The sequence below is a fragment of the Haliotis rubra genome, unplaced genomic scaffold, assembly GCF_003918875.1.
Source record: "Haliotis rubra isolate DU_JTF1 unplaced genomic scaffold, ASM391887v1 Scf349, whole genome shotgun sequence".
Classification (NCBI taxonomy): Eukaryota; Metazoa; Mollusca; class Gastropoda; order Lepetellida; family Haliotidae; genus Haliotis; species Haliotis rubra.
The window spans coordinates 85050-107071 of NW_025767023.1; the positions used below are offsets into that span (position 1 = coordinate 85050).

At 38.3% G+C, this 22022-nt stretch overlaps 1 protein-coding gene across 1 annotated transcript in view; it reads left to right on the forward strand.

Moving 5' to 3' along the window:
• The window catches only part of LOC124284934 (serine/threonine-protein kinase 26-like), a 28357-nt gene that overhangs the window by 715 nt on the left and 5620 nt on the right, over positions 1-22022 (forward strand). Inside the window, exons 2-9 of the mRNA XM_046721067.1 lie at positions 1107-1382; positions 2860-2960; positions 6033-6129; positions 7437-7544; positions 8792-8905; positions 9262-9858; positions 15704-15767; positions 21042-21100. Of these exons, the coding sequence (XP_046577023.1) occupies positions 1107-1382; positions 2860-2960; positions 6033-6129; positions 7437-7544; positions 8792-8905; positions 9262-9858; positions 15704-15767; positions 21042-21100 (1416 nt within the window). The remainder of the gene's footprint in view (positions 1-1106; positions 1383-2859; positions 2961-6032; positions 6130-7436; positions 7545-8791; positions 8906-9261; positions 9859-15703; positions 15768-21041; positions 21101-22022) is intronic.

Genomic DNA, 22022 nt, shown 5'->3' on the forward strand with positions numbered 1-22022 from the left:
CACATATACTAGGCCCATGGAGATTATGGGTAAGAGATATTGTTCGGAACAACCTGTTCTTGTCATGATGAATTGGTTGGTTAGGCTTGGTTGATGCACCTCAGTATCTCCCTTGATGCATTGATTGATGCTGGTGATGTTAATCATTGGATTGTCTGGTCCAGATTTACATATTTTTACAGATATAGCTGGAATATTTTCATGAGTGGCATAACAAAAGAAATGAAAAACTATATGTATGTTAATTTTCTCATTTTCCACATTTAATTTGTGGGGCCTTGAAGCACTACCTATTTCAAATTTAAGCCAAGACAATAATAAAAGATTCCCTTGGGAAGTTTTTATCCACTTCCTTCTAACCAAATTTGCTTTGGATCTTCATCAGATTTGTGATTTCCATGCTGGAATATTGCTGAGTGAGGCATAAAACTAAATTCAGCTCATCAGATTTGTTTTTTGTTGTTTAACATTGCATTCAGCAATATTCCAGTAAAATGATGGTGGTCTGTAAATAACTGAGTCTTGAACTTACCTATGTGAACAACCCATGGTTAGAGTAAGGTTAGAATTGGTCTTCACCAACCCATGCTTGTTGTAAGAGGTGACTAATGGGATCGCCAATCACTGGGTGCTAAGTCTCGGACTTAGTACATGCATGTCATCAGACGATCCTAATTCTGTAGATTAATGTTTATGATGCCAATCACTGGATTGTCTGGTTTAGACTTGATCATGTATAGATCACGGTCTGACATCTGTTACATTGGTGAGTATGACATTCAACAAAGAGAAAGACTTCTCTGTGCAATTACTTATGATTGATGATTGATTATGTATTAACGCTTACACTCAGCAATATTCCAGCTATATGGCGGCTGTCTGTAAATAATCAAGTCTGGACCATATAATCCATGCTATTGGGATACGATGACATGTGTCAACCAATTCAGCGAGCCTGACCACCCAATCCCCTCTTTCAGCAAGCATGGGTTACTGGAGACCAATTATAATCCGGATCTTCACAGGTCCACTGATTATTTCCGATGATTGATAGTGAAATCCAAACTGACTCGTAAAGCTAGTCTGTACCATCCATGGTTTTACAGTATGCCCTGAAAGTGATCGACAAAGATCGCTTCTCCAATGATGAACGAGACAAGTGTATGCAGGAAGCCAAGCTGATGAGGAAGCTGAGACACGAGAATGTCGTCGCCTGTTTTGATGCCTTTGAGTACGAGAACCACTTGATCCTGGTCACAGAGTACTGCCCTCGGGCTTACATGTACTGTTACCTTGGTGACTGCAGGGATGCCAAACCTCAACAACCAGTGTCAGAGAACAGGATTTCTATGTGGGTGTTGCAGATTGCCAAGGCTTTACAGGTGAGTTATCGTGATGTGAGTGAGTGAGTTTAGTTTAGCATTGCTTTTAGCAATATTCCACCAGTATCACGGTGGAGGACACAGAAATGGACTTCACACCTTTAACCCCTGTGGGAATCGAACCTGGATCTTCGCTTAATTGAATTCTGAAATGTGATCAATATCACAAGGGACTTAAGCACCTGACAAGAATATCAATTGCTAATAATATCAAAACCAATTGTATTAAAACAATCAGATATTACGGTGCCCTTTTTGTTTTGAGATGTATTATTGTTGCTAATGATTGTTTACTTATCTCTATATAGTAGAGGACATGCATGGTTCTTGGTGGGAATTGGCAATATAAATCTATCCAAAGGCTCCTCCAAATAATGATGTTAAAATGTTAAACATACTAGTGCTGTTGGTAATGAATAGCTGCACATTCCTATATATAAGGCATTAGTGTATGATTCTTAGTAAGAAGTGACAACAGGCACGTTGATACTTTGTGGTATGCACAGGTTTTCACTGTATGCAGGTAGAGATTTTTAAGAAGCACAATGATGTTGGTCAGCACATAGTGGTAGTGGTTATTGCTGGTGCCTTGGAGCACCTTGACTAACCCTAGCTGGGCTAAAGGTGAGACTTTCTCTCACAACAAGATAACAGTTTTTTAAATTTCCATTTGGAACTGCCTGTTTATGTTCTGTTTCAAGATATACAGCTCTGAGTGCTGTTTTCTCATGCAGACCACCATGAAGATCTGGGGTTAGAATTGGTTCTCATCAGCCCATGCTACACTCTTGTGTAGTGGTCACAAGATTTCTGAGTATCGCGCTGGGATTCGAACCACAGACTTTCTGATCTCAAGTCAGAGGCCTTCTCCACATGACCAAACAGGAAGCATTGTGATGTGGTAAGGATGTCATCTATGGGATGACTCCATGCCCTGCTACATACTCCCCCCGTCAACAGAAGGCACGTCCAGGGCCGCATAGTACTCAAGTACTTATTGAGTAATTATTTTGTTGACAGGGTAAGCATGTCACCCGGTGGATGACTCCATGCCCTGCTACATACTCCCGGGCCAACAGAAGGCACGCCCAGGGCTGCATAATACTCAAGTACTTATTGAGTAATTATTTTGTTGACAGGGTAAGCATGTCACCGGTGGGATGGCTCCATGCCCTGCTACATACTCCCCCCGTCAACAGAAGGCACGTCCAGGGCTGCATAATACTCAAGTACTTATTGAGTAATTATTTTGTTGACAGGGTAAGCATGTCACCGGTGGGATGACTCCATTGCCCTGCTTCTTTCACTGCTTTGCTTGATGCAAGTCACTATATCCGAAAGTGTCCGTCACTAAATTATCTGGTCCACACCTGATGATTTACAGAACACCTCAGTAGAGCTGGAATACTGGAATGGGGCATTAAACAAACAAAAACACTAAAATTCCGCCATCTTATGAAGAATGTTTTTGTTTTAGTATCTGCATGAGAGGAAGATTCTTCACCGAGACCTGAAGACAAAGAACATCTTTCTGATGGAAGATTTGACTGTGAAAATAGGAGACCTTGGAATAGCAAAGTGAGGAAGTAAAATGGACACAAATTTACAAAAATGAGATTAAAACATATGAGAGGGATTCCAATAACTTGAACAACGACAGGTTCCTAAGTCACCAAAAAGATTTGTTCTGTTTACATGATTGTGTAACAAATATCTTTTTGATATGTTTTTTTTTTGATGAACAAGTGGATTGATTGAACAAGAAGTCAAAGGATCGGTTTCTTCTGTTCATCTATGCACTATTTTAGCCAATGTCCCATATCCTTTTAGAAGTTGGTAGAGTATTTTGTTTTATCTGAGGCCAGATCCTTTTGAAGTTGGCAGGGTAGTTTATTTCATCAGGGTCGTTGTGGTGTAGCTTAAATTTTCTTCTTAATATAGATGGTTAATCCTGAAAATTAGAGTTTGATGTTTTCTAAAGTGAGGATCAGATAGACACACTGTTCCAGCATTCATGCTATTGATCACTGGTTTGACTGACCCAGATGTCATTATAATTAAAGTGTTTTTGACTCAAAATATATCAGAAAACAACATTCATTCATTTGTTGTTACTTATACACAAATAAATAATTGGAATATTCTTGAAAAATTGGTAAATCCTTAGATCCATATACCCACTTATTGTTTAAAGTAATATACGTTAAAACTGATAAAGAAGTGTATTAAAAGTAATGTAACCTAGTTGATCTATCTGCAGGATTTCTGCAGGTTTCTATTGATACAGTGGTATTTGTGCTTGAAAAGTCCACTGAGTCAAGTCCTTGGTATCAAGAAGACACAGTATTGAACAAATGTTGTGTATTTTTGGTGAAATCGTTAGAATTCCTCAACTGTCCATGCTGTTTTTTGATTTTTGAATCAGGATTAACAAGTGCCATTGTACTTAGTCCGCGTTGATGTCACATGTTTGCTCTTCAACAGTTTTGATAATCAAACAGGACATAAATTTTTGTCGTTTTTAGCTTCATTTGAATTGAATCTTGAAATGTGACTGGAGACTTCAGCACCTGACTTATCAACTGTGTTTAAACAATCAGATATTCTTTCAAGCTTATATACTTGCAGCATGTGGTGCCCTTTTCATTTGAAGAAGGGGGTGGTGAGGTAACCTAGTGGTTAAAGTGTTGGCTCGTTACGCTGAAGACCCGGGTTCGATTCCCCACATGGGTACAGTGTGTGAAGCCCATTTCTGGTGTCCCCCGCCGTGATGTTGCTGGAATATTGCTAAAAGCAGCATAAAGCCATACTCACTCATTCACTCATTTGACGAAGCATGCTATGTTGATAATGATTGTTTTATGTAACCCTATGTAAAGACCATCTGTCTTGGTAGGACATACCCTTGAAGATCCGTGTTAGAAGACACAATATTGAACGACAGTCTAAGTGAACTTAGGCTCAGTATGATTCATTACACTACTATACTGAGTCTAACAAACCCTAGTAGAAGGTCGCGTCAGCTAACCTTTTGAATTAACCAATCAGAACACAGCTTTCCAAATCACGAAAGTTAACATTGGCACTTACCGTTTGAACTTTTACCACAAAAACGTTCGAACTTGAACAATTCCGAATGTTATTTTCCGCACGATTGCTTCTGAGTGATACACATGGAGGACGCCATTATTCACAACTGTGAGTAAACAGTCGCTGAAAATATTTCGGTCAATATTCCAGGAAGTCATCTTGCTGAAATATAAGTTAATAGTAACCATGTCATCAGAAACCCCTAAGCATATATACTTCAGGTCAAAGGTCTGTATATTTTGTTTCAACTATTTTTATTCAGTTCAAGAGTATAATGTCAGATATCTAAATGTCAAATACATTTTCACGTGTTATACCAAAAGATATATTGAGACTGGAACTATTGAAGCATACCCACCAGTGGTCTCCATTTTTGCTCAAATTGTTTTCTTCATTGTTTTTTTGCAGTATATCTTTCTGTTTTCATTATCTCTTTGAGAGATTTCTTGAATTTCCAAAATACAGGAATGTTATTTTCATGCTCATATTACATATGTATTTCTTGGCTAGGAAAATGATATGAATTATAAGATAATCTGAGTATTAGGAACTAAAAACGATTGTGGTGTTAGTTAGGACAAAGCTTGGTATTTCGTCTTTCCAAAAAGCTTCAAAGTGAGACCAGATTTTTTTTGTATGCTGACAGCAATAATACACGTTTTATATTTTCTCTTTCTTCTGTATATAACAAACAACCATCATCATCAACAATTTTCATATATAGCAACTTATGTTTGGTGTAAATTTTCTTGTGAATAAATTTGTATTGAAATTCGATCAGTTTAACATCATTAGTACATTTTCTAAATTTAGTGAATGTAGATTTCCAGTTCATATCTTCTGGAAATTGGGTTTTCCGTTTTGTACAGACGAGAGGTAGATTGTCTTTCTTTATCAAAGTATCGTAAAAGTAACTACAAGACTTAATCTACCTACAACCTTTAGAATATTTTAACATATTTCTTTAGGGTTCTGGAATATTGATATTTTCTTCAATGAAATCTCCATTTGATATAAATTTTCTCCATAGGAGAGGAATATTTAATAACATTTTGTTGTAGTGTAGTACTGTGCCATTCTAGTCATATTTGTGTTTTAATTGCACGAGACATTATACCTTTGGAATCACTTACATATGTAATGGTACAAAGTCCTTTTGAAAACCATGACTTAATAATGAAATTTGGATGAGTAAATTGGTGGTTAAGCCATATTGGTTCCGCTAAAATATCATCTACCTTGTTTCCCCTCACATTTATACAATCTATAACAAATATCTGCACTTTATGCAGATTTTGTTTGTTGAGAAATCAGTGTCAGCGACCAGGAAAGAGAATATCCATTTTGTAAGTCCTGCCGAACCATATAATAGTACTGTAGCTGTTGTCTGATTGGTTAAATCCGTTCGTCTGTCTGGCGATATATTGGACGGTCATAGGTCGCTCAAAGGTTAGCTGACGTGACCTTCTACTAGGGTTTGTTAGACTCAGTATAGCAACGTAGCAAATAATACAGAGCCTAACTTTACTTAGACTGTATTGAACGAATGTTTATTTGCAGACAGCTGGACTTTACACTGGCCCAGGCTGATACCTTCCTGGGAACACCTCTATACATGAGTCCCGAGATATTCCAGTTCCAGCCCTACAGTTATAAGGTGAGGTCTGTCCAGGTCTGATGCGGTAGTAGAAGACAATGTCTGATCCATGAGGTATCTCAGAGCTGCGACTTGTAATCAATCAGTTGTAATCATAAACCTCTCCACAAAACTCATGTGGGCAATCACGGGAGTAGGCTCAAGAAAGGATTTGAGATGAGTTCTAGTCATCTGCGGGAAGCTTGAGCACTATGTTGTGTCATTTAAAGGCACTATATCACACCACATTTCTCTAAAAATAAATAATGCATTTCTCTCAATAATACTATCAGCCCTCAGGGAGGCTACCATATAATTTATTACAAAAATATTTTGATACAATATTAAATTAAAAAGTGGGAATAAATTAATGCAGTATTGCATTAATTGACTACCGACCCAACATTATTTCAAGAGATCCCCATAGAGTATTTCCCTTGGAGTGCTCTTTATGAATATCCTACACACAATTTGTGATTGAAACCAGTTCGGCAAACACCGTGTGCGACAGTTTTCAATGTTTACATTCCATATATGGCAAGTGTTCTGTTTGGAAGCCGTTCATCTCGAAGTTTCAATTATCGATTTCAGGCAAGTTGTATGCGATAATAAGTCTAAATTGAGTGCATATGCCCCAATGTATATAATATAGGTCAAAATATTGTCAAAACTATGTGACATTGTGCCTTTCATGTATCACAGTGAGTTGCACAGAATCATCACATGCGTATACCCTGCGATCATGAGTTGGAATCCTGTATTCTGTAACAGAAGGCTAAACAAAAGAAACACATCCTTCTTTCAAATGTTGTCTTGCATGTGTGTTTTATCTCTGTGGCCAACACTGATACGAAAACAAAGGCAGAAATATTCATAATTTATGGCTAGTGGGGTGATGATTTTAATGGGTGTGTGTGTATCACTAATTTTGTACACATGCACTAGGGAGGTTGTCATTGATTTTGTACATGACATTGGGGATGGGGGGTGGGGTGTCACATAAAGTTTGGGGGGCTCATACATATTGAACATGCTTCTCCATAAAAAGCATCATCACCCCCTAGCCATAAATTATGAATGGTCCCTTAGCTTCTCTGAACCGAACAAGTGCTTGCTAGTTTTATGAAAGTGGTATGAGTCAACCTTGGCACTTCAGGTTTTCCCCAAAATACATTGAGATACTTGGATGTAAGCAATAATAGAAAGTAAGGTTATATTGAAACCACCATAAATCCCTTTATTAAAAACAGATATTAAAGTACAACACTGATGAAGAAACAAAATCAAGATTCTGTGCAAGAAGTGCAAGAAAGTTGTTGTGTTTGTAGGCTGACATCTGGAGCATGGGCTGCTGCGTGTACGAGATGATGACGTTACGCTTAGCCTTCGAGTCACCATCACAGCAGAAGATGGTGCAGAGGATCATCAAGGGCAAGGTCAGATATCTCGTATTTCTGCCATCTTCCATCCAATGGTCTGTTTTCCATTTCCTGTTTCAATGAAACAAAATCATTTCTATTGGTGAGCTTTGCAATTGGCATAAATGATGATTTATTGTTTATTATTATTATATTATATGCCACATTTCTATTGAACTACTTCAAGATCACTCTCAGGTGCTTCAAAAGTTGTTTTTCCCTCGATCAATAGATGTCAATCCCAAACGGCATATTGTATTATCAATCTAAACTCCCTGGGGATCATACAACTCTTGCAGCCACTAGCTAGGTGCACCGAGTTGATGTGGATTTCCCATCCTTACGAGGTACTCGTTCACAGCTTGGTGGACTGGGACACAAAGTCACAGTACTTTGTCCACATTACTGCACGTTGCTGTACCCACAACTACGTGTTTGCACCTATTCATGTGGCCACCATATGGTCATCTACCAACGGATTCGTGGGTTCTTTTAAGTGCACAGGGTTGTGTACTGTACACTAGGGGTTGTGACAACACTGAAAGGATCTGCACACAAAGTTGAATCCAAGGTTTTTACACCTGGTCACAGGTGGGCTTGATCCCGACACCTCAAGCTCGCTGGATCACTTGTCTGGCATCTTAGACAGTTAGCCCACCACTCCTCATAATTTACCCATCATTTACTTTTTATATAACTTTTTTCATGATGAAACAAAGCCTCCTTTATAAGCTACCTGTCCCATAGAAACAATACTTTTGTGTAATATAAACAGTGGATGCAGTGGCAAATAGAGACTTGAAAGGCTTTCGGAGAAAGACTATGCTTGATGTCAGTGTAGTTTTTACAATTAGTGGTGGTAGAATATATCTACAGAGGTTGGTAAATGTAACAATGGTTCTGGTGTATTGGGAGAGCGGAAGGTCGCGGGTTCGATCCCCGACCACGTCATACCAAAAGACGTTAAAATATGGTACTTGTTGGTCCCTGCCTGGCGCTCGGCATTAATGGGAACAACAAGGACTGGTCGGCTCAGAGTCAGTATAATGTGTCTGAGTGGGGTATTCTTGCTTCACTGCGGCATGGTATCTCAGTGAGCTAGCACTATAAAACTAGCTTAAGTCTGGGCTAGTACAAGCAGCCGCACATACACATACACACGCATGCACGTCATATGAGTGAAATATTCTCAAGTACGACGTAAAACCCAATTTCACCTCACCTCACCTCTGGTGTATTGGACACTTGTCATCCATCTTGCGCAGGCGCCGACTGTTCCAGCTATGTACAGCAAGAACCTAGGGAGGCTGGCTAACGACATGTTGAACAAGGACCCACAGCTCAGGCCTCATGCTGTGGACATCGTCAAACAACTACAGGTGGGTCTTAATACACTGCTTCCCTTAAGACTGCCAGTTTATTGTAAATTATGATAAATAAAACCATTTCTGATGTCTTTTCAGTTTTATAAAGCATCTAAATTTTGAAATGTTTTCAAATAATTCCATAAAGTTTTGATTATTGTGTCAAACACAATATGTTTTAATGTTTTTCCTCATTTACTTTCAGAAATTATAGATAGACAGAAAAAGAGAGAAATAATACATTGTTGCCACACAGTTGATGAGACTGCACCATTTGCTATAGAGTTTAGGGTAGCTTACTCTTATGAAATCTTTTTCTATTTTGAAATCTTATTTTATGTAAGAATGTAATCAATGATCTGTCTCTCCAGTCAAACCAAGAGAGACCCAGCTCAGGGGATATGAAGATCTCGCCACGGAGCAGACGCCGTCTGTCAACATCTCGAAGTGACAGCCGAGTAGGCATGCCCGATCTTACGCCATCACTACGCTCAGACCGACACGCCATTGTCGACTCCCTCATGACGTTCTTCAGGCAGAACACGGCAACAGGCTTAGGGAACGGATTTGAGATCGGCGTTCTGTCGTCCACAAAATCTGCACTGTCAAGGACTGTTAAAACAATATGGACGCGTAATCCTAGTCAGGAGGAGACAACTCAGTTTGTGAGAAAATTCGGGACAGGATTGCAAAATGGGGATAATCCTCATAGTGATGATATGGTGGACAATATTGGATACGGAGAGACGTCTGGCGTTCATGACACTGTGAAGAAGAGCCCAAGAAAACGTGATAAGACGTCATCGCAGAGATCCATGCTCAGAGACTATTACCAAGCTGTTGAAATGTACGATGATAATTATTATGACATCCAGCCTGACCCTGATGACGTCATTCAGTGGGCGAGACAGAATCTGGCATCTTGTAACGTATCAGCTGAACCTCCTTCCAAAGATTCCATTGATGAGGTATATAGCAGCACTCATTTTCTAGTACATAAAAACTTATGAATTATTAGGTCTGCCCCAAATGATCGATAATCAGAAATATTGTTGTCGAAAAGTTATTGGACTCTTCATAACGAGGGGGTGTGATGATGATTTTTAAGGAGAACCATGTACAATGTGAGTGACCCCCCTGCGTGTCATGTACAAGATCAGTGACACTTCCCCCCCCTTCCTCTCTCCACCCTCGTATATGTAGCAAAAATTGATTAAAACACCCACATGTGTACAAAATTGATGTCCCCCACTACCTCCCCAGAACAAAATGTGCCCACCCCTCAAAAAAAAAATCAAAAAAATCATCATCACCTCTACCTATAAATTATAAAAGGTCATTAAAAGGTGATCGATATGAAAATTGTGTCATTGACAATATCCTATATAATGTATTGTGTTGAGAAAGAGCGTTATTTTATTCACACATTACACAGAATTAGGCCTTTATTCCTCGGCTGCTTGTGACTTATGTTCAGGATGTTGTTTTTGATAGTAATCCATGCATTAAAATGGCATCACCACTTATCAGTGATCTTAAATATGTTGATTTCTTTCAGACATTTTGGGCAGTTTTGCTCAAAGTTACTTTTCTGATAATAGTCAATCGATATATAGTTAATGATTATCTCTATGATCTATATCAATAACCAGACCTATAATTATTACATATTTCTTGGGTATACAACTTGCTACAGCAATGGTCAAGTGAGGAAACTATATGCTGCCATATTTTACTTGACATATTCTGCCTGTGGGGACTGAAACCTAGGTTATTTGTGTGGAGAGAGAACAATTTGTTTCCAGTGTGTTTTCGTTAACCCTGAAAAGCTGAAAGGACCCAGAACCATAACAAGTTGTGGGTCCGGATCAGAATGTGTAGGCCCTATATTTTAGCTACAATTTAATTCCCAGCAAAAACAAAAATGTGAGTTCACATCAGCGTTGTTTCAGCGTTGAGAATAGCAGATTGATCCTCAGCGTTGAAAATAGATTGAAAATAGGTTGTATATGAAAGTTTTTTGGCGTAGATATCCGGCGATGGAATCAGCGTTGAAGTTTGACCGATTATCAGCGTTGAAAAAGGTTGATCCTCAGCGTTGAAAATAGGTTGTATATGAAAGTTTTTGGCGTAGATATCCGGCGATGGAATCAGCGTTGAAGTTTGACCGATTATCAGCGTTGAGAATAGGTTGATCCTCAGCGTTGAAAATAGATTGAAAATAGGTTGTATATGAAAGTTTTTGGCGTAGATATCCGGGCGTCGAATCAATGTTGAAGTCTGACATATTATTAGCGTTGAAAATGGGTTGTTCGTGGTTGTGTCTGGGAGGTATTACGGCTTTCCTGTAAATAGACTCGCATTTCATCTTTAAACTACAATAAAGTAGCACCAAACTCCTGCATCCAGCTAAAATACCCAAAAGCTACCTGCAATAAACAGTGTTCAAACAGAAAATTGCAGTAAAATATTTACCTGATAAAATACTTGGTTAAAATTCCACATTCAATATAATGTTCATTTTAAGTTTTATGTCAGTTGGACATTATAATTCCAGTAAGAAGAAAAGATCATTCCAAATTAAGAAAAACTATTTACTGTTGTATTGTTACCTTGAAAGGTGAAAATTGTCGAGAAGACATTTTGTCTGAATTTCAGCTCTTAGACAGACCTCTGAATAAACACAATGCAATTACTTTCACCATGAAAGGGATCCAAGATGACCAGGAACTATACCTGAAGACAGCACATAAAACAAATCACTTTTCATGAAATCTTTATGAACACACACGCACACAGAAAGCGTGGTTTAATGCATAATGTAAAACATCACACATGACATAGTCTGTAGGTGATCTCTGTTGTGCTAATAACACAATATCATCTGCATATAGCATCAAAGTGACATTTCGCCACCAATTTCAATACCACAGTTCAGATTTTTCAACACAATTACAACTCCAAAACAAAATTATCAGCTCCTCTTCTTTCTGCCACTCCTGCCTGGCGGTCAGGTGGATACTTCAGAAACGTTCCTAACTCTTTCTTGAAATTTGCTTGGATGCATTCCCATCTCATTCCCTTGAGATAGGACACATTCTGAAATTTTATATTTAAATACATGAATAAGTTATATGGAAGATATATTGTCTTAAATGATTCAAGTATTTGTTTAATCAATCACTTGAAAGGTTCATTTCACTGCTGTAACTTGGCATGTGAACATATGAACAAGCATCAATACAAAATATGACGAAAAGTGTAAACAATTTATATATTTTCAACCCGAGAGGAATGGAAGTTTTCTTAAACATTTTCAAAGAAAATCCTCAATTGCAAGTTGATTATTTAATTAGACTATGAATTACGGTAGGATGAATTAGAGCGATGCTTTACTGTCATATATTATTTGCTATGGTCATGATGAAAATGCTGCACTTGGTAATTAACTTACCAGAGATGATTGAATACAACCTTGTATTCTTAAAAGAAAACTTGCCGTTTGCCCATCAACATTCATTCTTGACATCAAATTGTTTGACATTGTCCTGCAAAACAATGGAAGATTGTTGTTATTCTGTCAGATTTAGTTTTCTTTAGAGATTCTCGGAAATGATTATTTCAAATTAATAGGAGTTGAACTGATGTAGCAATTTTGCTACCAGGAGTCATAAATTGTAACAAAAGCCATTTTACATTAAATGATAAGAAAACAAAATGGGTGGTGGTTCACAGGTCAAAGAACAAGTCTATTGTGGGAGGTCTCCCAACACCATTTGTTCCCAAACACAAGGAAGTATGGATCATGGAGTTCTGAAAACAATAATGAGCTCTCATAAGTATACAATATATTCTCTATTATCTACTCTCTCTCTCTCTCTTTGTCATTTGTACACTCATAAAACTCAGATAAATAACTTTTTTATAATTCATATATGTTTACACTTAATCTCTTATAGGAGCGGCTTAGAAAATCTCTCATATAATGAATTATGTGTGCGTATTATCTGCGACGTCATAACTATGCTTCTCTGAATCATGAACAATAAAATAATGAGATTAAACTCTACATTGTCAGAAATAATCTATCATACCATGAATAATAAGACATTGAATAACATCTCTTACAACTCCAATCTACACTCAAAAAGACTTAAATGTACTCGTAAACAAACATGGCTGGCTAACGCAAATTCTTGGAAACAGTGCATCTCTGACTCTCAATTCCAAGAAATGGAAGTCCTACTCTATTTGACCAAAGGGGTGACAGGTGGCCAAAACATATTAAATGTAGGTCATACACTGAAAATAACTCTGATTTAAAACACTACAAATATACACCTTCTCTCTAATATACTCGATAGATAATCTTAACAAGGGAACATGTACATAAAATGCTGATATCTAACAACACCTGTACTTTATATAATGGACTCTTCCAAATCTCAGTATGTTTCACTGCACACATATTAGATTGCAAATAATGAAAAACCTACCCTTTGACAATAATAAAAACATCATATTCAAATTCTACAGCTGACCAAATACCTGAAGAGTGTGTTTCCCAGCAATAAACATCTCTATATATCTATAAATGTATGACTTCTGTCCTCGCTGCTATCTTGCATCCAGCTGTTTCTGGTGAGGAAAACAATATGGCCAAGCAAGGGAGTGCTCATTAAACTAAACATCTCGGGAGAAATCATTGTCAGTTTTTTCTCTTAAATGATCAACCTTAATATATAAATGAAAATAAAGACCAACTATTATCACCAAAAAAGACCAAACATTATCACAAATATTCAAAACAGGTGGTAATGAAAGAGCATTATCATCTTTCTCTTAAACTTTGTGGTGATATACTGGAAACAAGTGAAATGTTAAAAAGCGTGTTACCTTAGCCTTGCTCCTTTTATGTGATCCACAAAATTGCTGCCACCCAGTCTTGAAGATGAGATTTCTGCAAATTCCATTAAAATAATCTTATTTCATAATTAAATGTTCCTTACATTAAAATTACTTCTTTTGTATGTAAGATTTTAACCTTTAAGAGACATGAATTATCATATCCCTTCCAAACAAGTGTAAGAATGAAAGTCTGTGGGTGCAGTTTTGTTAATTGTCCCATCAAAGAATCATTAGTGAAGTTACACTTTTTGTAAATAAATAAAAGTTCAAATAAATTATATACAATTTCATCCTTAACAAAGACTTTCACAAGACATTTTAAAGTGAAAATTTTCGTTGCATTTCCTTACGCCATTCTCCACCACCCCCTCCCCCCAATAATATAATATATATGTTGATAGGGTTCAGGGCATGCTCAATGCATCATTTACTGATAGATCTATTCAAACGAACAAATGTTCATAATAATGGGATGCAATATAAAATGTTGATTAATCCTATCCGATTTTGTATAGCTGCCCTTAGGGACCGTTCATAATGTATGGCTTTGGGGTGATGTTGATTTTTATGTACAATGTGAATTACACACCCCCCTAAAAGTGTAAGTGTATGAGTATGTACAGAATAAGAGGCGGCCCACCCTGCATGTCATGTACATTATCTATGGATGCCCTCTCCCCTTCCCATAATTTCTAAACATAGTGCGTGTGTACAAAAATGCTGACCCATTAGCTCCCTGAACAAAATGGGTGACACCCCACCCCACCCTCCAACCCTTACAATCAAACACCACCACCCGCAGCCATATATTTAATTATGAGCGGTTCCTTATATTGATGTACTTCATTGATTATTTGAAAATGTATATTTGCAAAATTCAAATCAGGTGATAGATGCGAAAGGAAATCTTATTCGATTATATAATAAATTATATATGCATGCAAATATATTGAAAAATAACAAAACAAAATTTTGAGAAACATGTACTGTGACATACCGGTAACCTTGTGAGATAAAACATGAGCCCTAATTGAGGAGTTTCTTGCTACTGCTAGATTTAAGCGGCATTCCCTCGTTTTCATTATACATGAAGGACATACTTACCAAATAAACACCAGCATGCGTGAAGATGGTGAAAATAGAGCGATATTGCGTTGAACCCGCCAAAGTGAACTGACAGCGATCAGCTGCCTTCTTCTTGTAGCGATAATTAATGGCATGTCGGATATGGCCAAGCGAGGCGATCGAAGGTCAACATCTGGCTTGTGTTTGAAACAAATTGTCGGAATTATACAATTTTCACAGTTTTGTGGGAAAATATCGAATGTAATGCAATTTGGATAACTGATGACTTTATACCTAAAACTGCGATTTCACGTAATATTTCCGTCCGTGGATCGATGCACAATCAAATAATATATAAGATTATATCTGTCACTAGCTTTCGATCTTGATCTTTTATGAAAATAATGTTCGAAATGATAGTTGCTAAGTTGGATACCTATTACCAATATGAATTATGTATCAAATTTGCCAAGGAAACAATTAGTTGACATTTTGTTTGGTTCCTTACGTTGAAACAACGTTGACAACTAAGCGAATCTCGACTAACTTTCTTTGGTAGCATGATAAGCGTTGAATCAACATTGTGCGTTTATGAAAGGTTGATCAACCAAACAACCAAAATTCAAGCGTTGATTCAGCGTTGATTCAGCGTTATTGTGCCAGCTGGGAATTTATTTAAGATTATATTTATTCCCAGTTTATGAAAAGACCTAATCTCATCATATTCTGCAAACTAGTAGAAATTGATGTCAGGTTTGTAATACAGGAACTAAAGATCTTAGTAACATACTTGCAACATTCATATGAATATGGTATTCTGAATCTTGTTCTTTCATTTAGCCCAAGTCAAGACAACCACCAGATGCAAAACTAAAAACAAGGAAGAAGAAAAATTTCTTGAAAGGTACGTCTACTTCATTTACTGAAAGATGCTGATTTGGAAATCACTTTAGTCAATAATTCTTTTCTTTCATTTATTTGAAAGAACATACTTCTTCCCCTATCAAAATGTGGAGCAATACACTGAGGAACTCACTCAAGAACTCTAGAAAAAACTCATGCACTCACACACTAAAAAAACAAACTCATGAATGAACGAACCATATCAGGTGATATGGGATCTTACAGTGAGTGAGTTGGGTGCAGTGCAGCTTATATTTGAACCGTACAATGGTGCAGTATTTCAGTTGTATGATGGCATGTAAGTTGTATATTGGCATGTCAGTTGTATGTTGACATATCAGTTGTATGTTGGCATATCAGTTGTGTGTTGGCATGTCAGTTGTATGTTGGCATGTCAGTTGTATGATGGCATGTCAGTTGTATGATGGCATGTCAGTTGTATGTTGGCATGTCAGTTGTATGTTGGCATGTCAGTTGTATGTTGGCATATCAGTTGTGTGTTGGCATGTCAGTTGTATGTTGGCATGTCAGTTGTATGATGGCATGTCAGTTGTATGATGGCATGTCAGTTGTATGTTGGCATATCAGTTGTGTGTTGGCATGTAAGTTGTATGTTGGCATATCAGTTGTGTTTTGGCATGTCAGTTGTATGTTGGCATGTCAGTTGTATGTTGGCATGTCAGTTGTTTGATGTCATGTCAGTTGTATGATGGCATGTCAGTTGTATGTTGGCATATCAGTTGTGTGTTGGCATGTCAGTTGTATGTTGGCATATCAGTTGTGTGTTGGCATGTCAGTTGTATGTTGGCATGTCAGTTGTATGTTGGCATATCAGTTGTGTGTTGGCATGTCAGTTGTATGTTGGCATGTCAGTTGTATGTTGGCATGTCAGTTGTTTGATGTCATGTCAGTTGTATGTTGGCATGTCAGTTGTATGTTGGCATGTAAGTTGTATGATGGCATGTAAGTTGTATGATGGCATGTCAGTTGTATGTTGGCATGTCAGTTGTATGATGGCATATCAGTTGTATGTTGGCATGTCAGTTGTATGATGGCATGTCAGTTGTATGTTGGCATATCAGTTGTATGATGGCATGTCAGTTGTATGTTGGCATGTCAGTTGTATGTTGGCACGTCAGTTGTATGTTGGCATGTCAGTTGTATGTTGGCATGTCAGTTGTATGTTGGCATGTCAGTTGTGTGTTGGCATGTCAGTTGTATGTTGGCATATCAGTTGTATGTTGGCATATCAGTTGTGTGTTGGCATGTCAGTTGTATGTTGACATATCAGTTGTATGTTGGCATATCAGTTGTATGTTGGCATGTCAGTTGTATGTTGACATATCAGTTGTATGTTGGCATATCAGTTGTGTGTTGGCATATCAGTTGTGTGTTGGCATGTCAGTTGTATGTTGGCATGTCAGTTGTATGATGGCATGTCAGTTGTATGATGGCATGTCAGTTGTATGATGGCATGTCAGTTGTATATTGGCATGTCAGTTGTATGTTGACATATCAGTTGTATGTTGGCATATCAGTTGTATGATGGCATGTCAGTTGTATGTTGGCATGTCAGTTGTGTGTTGGCATGTCAGTTGTATGTTGGCATGTCAGTTGTATGATGGCATATCAGTTGTATGTTGGCATATCAGTTGTGTGTTGGCATGTAAGTTGTATATTGGCATGTCAGTTGTATGTTGACATATCAGTTGTATGTTGGCATATCAGTTGTGTGTTGGCATGTCAGTTGTATGTTGGCATGTCAGTTGTATGATGGCATGTCAGTTGTATGATGGCATGTCAGTTGTATGTTGGCATGTCAGTTGTATGTTGGCATGTCAGTTGTATGTTGGCATATCAGTTGTGTGTTGGCATGTCAGTTGTATGTTGGCATGTCAGTTGTATGATGGCATGTCAGTCAGTTGTATGATGGCATGTCAGTTGTATGTTGGCATATCAGTTGTGTGTTGGCATGTCAGTTGTATGTTGGCATATCAGTTGTGTGTTGGCATGTCAGTTGTATGTTGGCATGTCAGTTGTATGTTGGCATGTCAGTTGTTTGATGTCATGTCAGTTGTATGTTGACATATCAGTTGTATGTTGGCATGTCAGTTGTATGTTGGCATATCAGTTGTATGATGGCATGTCAGTTGTATGTTGGCATGTCAGTTGTGTGTTGGCATATCAGTTGTATGATGGCATGTCAGTTGTATGTTGGCATGTCAGTTGTATGTTGACATATCAGTTGTATGATGGCATGTCAGTTGTATATTGGCATGTCAGTTGTATGTTGACATATCAGTTGTATGTTGGCATATCAGTTGTATGATGGCATGTCAGTTGTATGTTGGCATGTCAGTTGTATGATGGCATGTCAGTTGTATGTTGGCATATCAGTTGTGTGTTGGCATGTAAGTTGTATATTGGCATGTCAGTTGTATGTTGACATATCAGTTGTATGTTGGCATATCAGTTGTGTGTTGGCATGTCAGTTGTATGATGTCATATCAGTTGTATGATGGCATGTCAGTTGTGTGTTGGCATATCAGTTGTGTGTTGGCATATCAGTTGTGTGTTGGCATGTCAGTTGTGTGTTGGCATGTCAGTTGTGTGTTGGCATATCAGTTGTATGATGGCATGTCAGTGGGATATTGGCATGTCAGTTGTATGATGGCATGTCAGGTGTTTGATGTCATGTCAGTTGTATGTTGGCATGTCAGTTGTATGATGGCATGTCAGTTGTATGTTGGCATGTAAGTTGTATGATGGGATGTCAGTGGGATATTGGCATGTCAGTTGTATGATGGCATGTCAGGTGTTTGATGTCATGTCAGTTGTATGTTGGCATGTCAGTTGTATGATGGCATGTCAGTTGTATGTTGGCATGTAAGTTGTATGATGGCATGTCAGTGGGATATTGGCATGTCAGTTGTATGATGGCATGTCAGGTGTTTGATGTCATGTCAGGTGTATGTTGGCATGTCAGTTGTATGATGGCATGTCAGTTGTATGTTGGCATGTAAGTTGTATGATGGCATGTCAGTTGTATGTTGGCATGTCAGTTGTATGATGGCATGTCAGTTGTATGTTGGCATGTCAGTTGTATGTTGGCATGTCAGTTGTATGTTGGCATGTCAGTTGTATGATGGCATGTCAGTTGTATGATGGCATGTCAGTTGTATGATGGCATGTCAGTTGTATGTTGGCATGTCAGTTGTATGATGGCATGTCAGTTGTATGATGGCATATCAGTTGTATGTTGGCATGTCAGTTGTGTGTTGGCATATCAGTTGTATGTTGGCATATCAGTTGTGTGTTGGCATGTCAGTTGTATGTTGGCATGTCAGTTGTGTGTTGGCATGTCAGTTGTGTGTTGGCATATCAGTTGTATGATGGCATGTCAGTGGGATATTGGCATGTCAGTTGTATGTTGGCATGTCAGGTGTTTGATGTCATGTCAGTTGTATGTTGGCATGTCAGTTGTATGATGGCATGTAAGTTGTATGATGGCATGTCAGTGGGATATTGGCATGTCAGTTGTATGATGGCATGTCAGGTGTTTGATGTCATGTCAGTTGTATGTTGGCATGTCAGTTGTATCTTGGCATGTCAGTTGTATGTTGGCATGTAAGTTGTATGATGGCATGTAAGTTGTATGATGGCATGTAAGTTGTATGTTGGCATGTCAGTTGTATGTTGGCATGTCAGTTGTATGATGGCATGTCAGTTGTATGATGGCATGTCAGTTGTATGTTGGCATGTAAGTTGTATAATGGCATGTAAGTTGTATGATGGCATGTAAGTTGTATGTTGGCATGTAAGTTGTATGATGGCATGTAAGTTGTATGATGGCATGTAAGTTGTATGTTGGCATGTCAGTTGTATGTTGGCATGTCAGTTGTATGATGGCATGTCAGTTGTATGATGGCATGTCAGTTGTATGATGGCATGTCAGTTGTATGATGGCATGTAAGTTGTATATTGGCATGTCAGTTGTATGATGGCATGTCAGTTGTGTGTTGGCATGTCAGTTGTATGATGGCATGTCAGTTGTATGTTGGCATGTCAGTTGTATGATGGCATGTCAGTTGTATGATGGCATGTAAGTTGTATGATGGCATGTAAGTTGTATGATGGAGAAAAACCAGGGGTGATACAGATCACAGACAATTGCTGTTTTGTTCAAACAATCTAGTAAGGCTGTGTATGAAAGTCCCTAAAAATATTTATCAAGGCCGATAACTACAAGTGCCACTAAAAACCCACCAGTCCAATTGACATTGTTAAAAAGTAGTTTTCAAATAAACAAAATTGAAGAAAATGTATGTTTGATGAGCTTTATTTAAATGCACAGCTTCCACAAGCTGGTAACTTGAACTCAAAAATACTCATCTAGGGTCACTGAGGGTGAAGTCTAGAGATATTATTGGTCAAATACTCACCTGTCTGTCGGTCAGGAAAACATAATTTTGTCACGCCTCACTCCCTCTTAACGTCGACCCATCTTGGGTGTTCACGTGGATGCTTATTTCGAACACTGAGTATGGTAAAGTGCGGAGAAACCTGGAAATAAAATCAAGATGGTTCTTGGATTTGAACCCACAATAACAGATTTGTGGCACAGTTAAGAGAAGTAATGAATTACTCCACCTTAGATGACTGATTGAACACCTTTTGAGCCTGGAAGGTATTTCAAGTTTCTTTTGTGTCCGGAATAAGAGTATCCTTGTGACTGGAGGCTATACTCCTTGGAACCTGAAGAAGATCTAGGTTAGAATATGCCTCCAGTAACCCATGCTTGTCATTAAAGGCGACTAACGGGGTCAGGTGGTCAGGCTTGCTGACTTGGTTGACACATGTCATCGGTTCCTACTTACACAGATCGGTGGTCATGATGTTGATCACTGGATTGTCTAATGCAGACTTGATGATTTACAGACCACAGGAATAGCTTGAATATTGCAGAGTGGGGCGTAAACAACAAAGAGTGTATCCACTTATCACTGATTCAGGCAGGGAAGGATGTTGCAGACTGCATCAGTGTGGGGCAACCAAACCAGGATCTTTCGTGTGACGACCAGCTACAGGAAGCATCCATGGAAGTCCTGATTAGAATATTTCTCCTGAAAACAATGTATGCCGTACAAGGAAGCAAAACAGACTGGATGGCCGGGCTCATTTAGCTGCAATATTGCTGAGTGCGGTGTTAAACAACAAACAAACCAACTAAACTATAATCCTTGGAACGTGTCACAAATGTCTCCTGTTGTTTCAGCTGCCTCCGAGAAGAAGAAAACGTCCACATCAGGGAAGGACCAGTCTGCCCAGAGTCAGGTAAATCCTTTCACTCCACTCATAAAATCTTTGAATGGCATTTGACAGATAAACATAGGGGGGGAACATTTATGGATGTCAGAGTCTATATTATGAGGAATACAGCATTTTGGAGAATATTCTTACTTCTCCCTGATTCATTCACCTGATGAATATTGTCAGAAATATTGTGTTATGATGTAGAAGTTGGTATCCTTAAATGTCAGTCTAAGTAAACCTAGGCTCAGTATTATTCGTTACACTGCTATACTGAGTCTTACAAACCCTAGAAGAAACCTTTGAGCGACCTATGACCGTCCAATCAAACGCGAGATGGCTGAATGGATTTAACCAATCAGACAATGACTACTTGTTAGGGTTCAGCGGGACTTACAAAACGTTTTTTGGATTTTCCCTGGTCGCTGACTCCAGAGACCACACAATAGACCATCTATTATATGGTCTCTGCTGACACTGATCTATGAACTAATGAAAATCTGTATAAAACACAGATATTTCACCTGCAGTATATACGCTTAGGGCTTTCTTATGACATGATTACTATTAGCTTATATTTCCACAAGATGACATCCTTGAATATTGACAAAAACACTATGTTCAGCGACTGTTTACTCATTGCGTCCTCCGTGTGTATCACTTGGAAGCGATCGTGTGGAAAATAGCATTCGGAATCGTTTGAGTTTTTTAGGTAAAGGTTCAAACAGTATGTGCGAATGTTAACGTTAGCGAATTGGTAAGCTGTGTTTTGATTGGTCAGTCCAAAAGGTTAGCTGATGTGAGCTTCTACTAGGGTTGGTTAGACTCAGTATAGTAGTGTAATGAAACATACTGAGCCTAAGTTTACTTAGACTGCTTAAATATTCTGCTACCTTCCTACTCCGTTCATATGTGTAAGTCCAATTTTCACAGTTGATCGTACAAA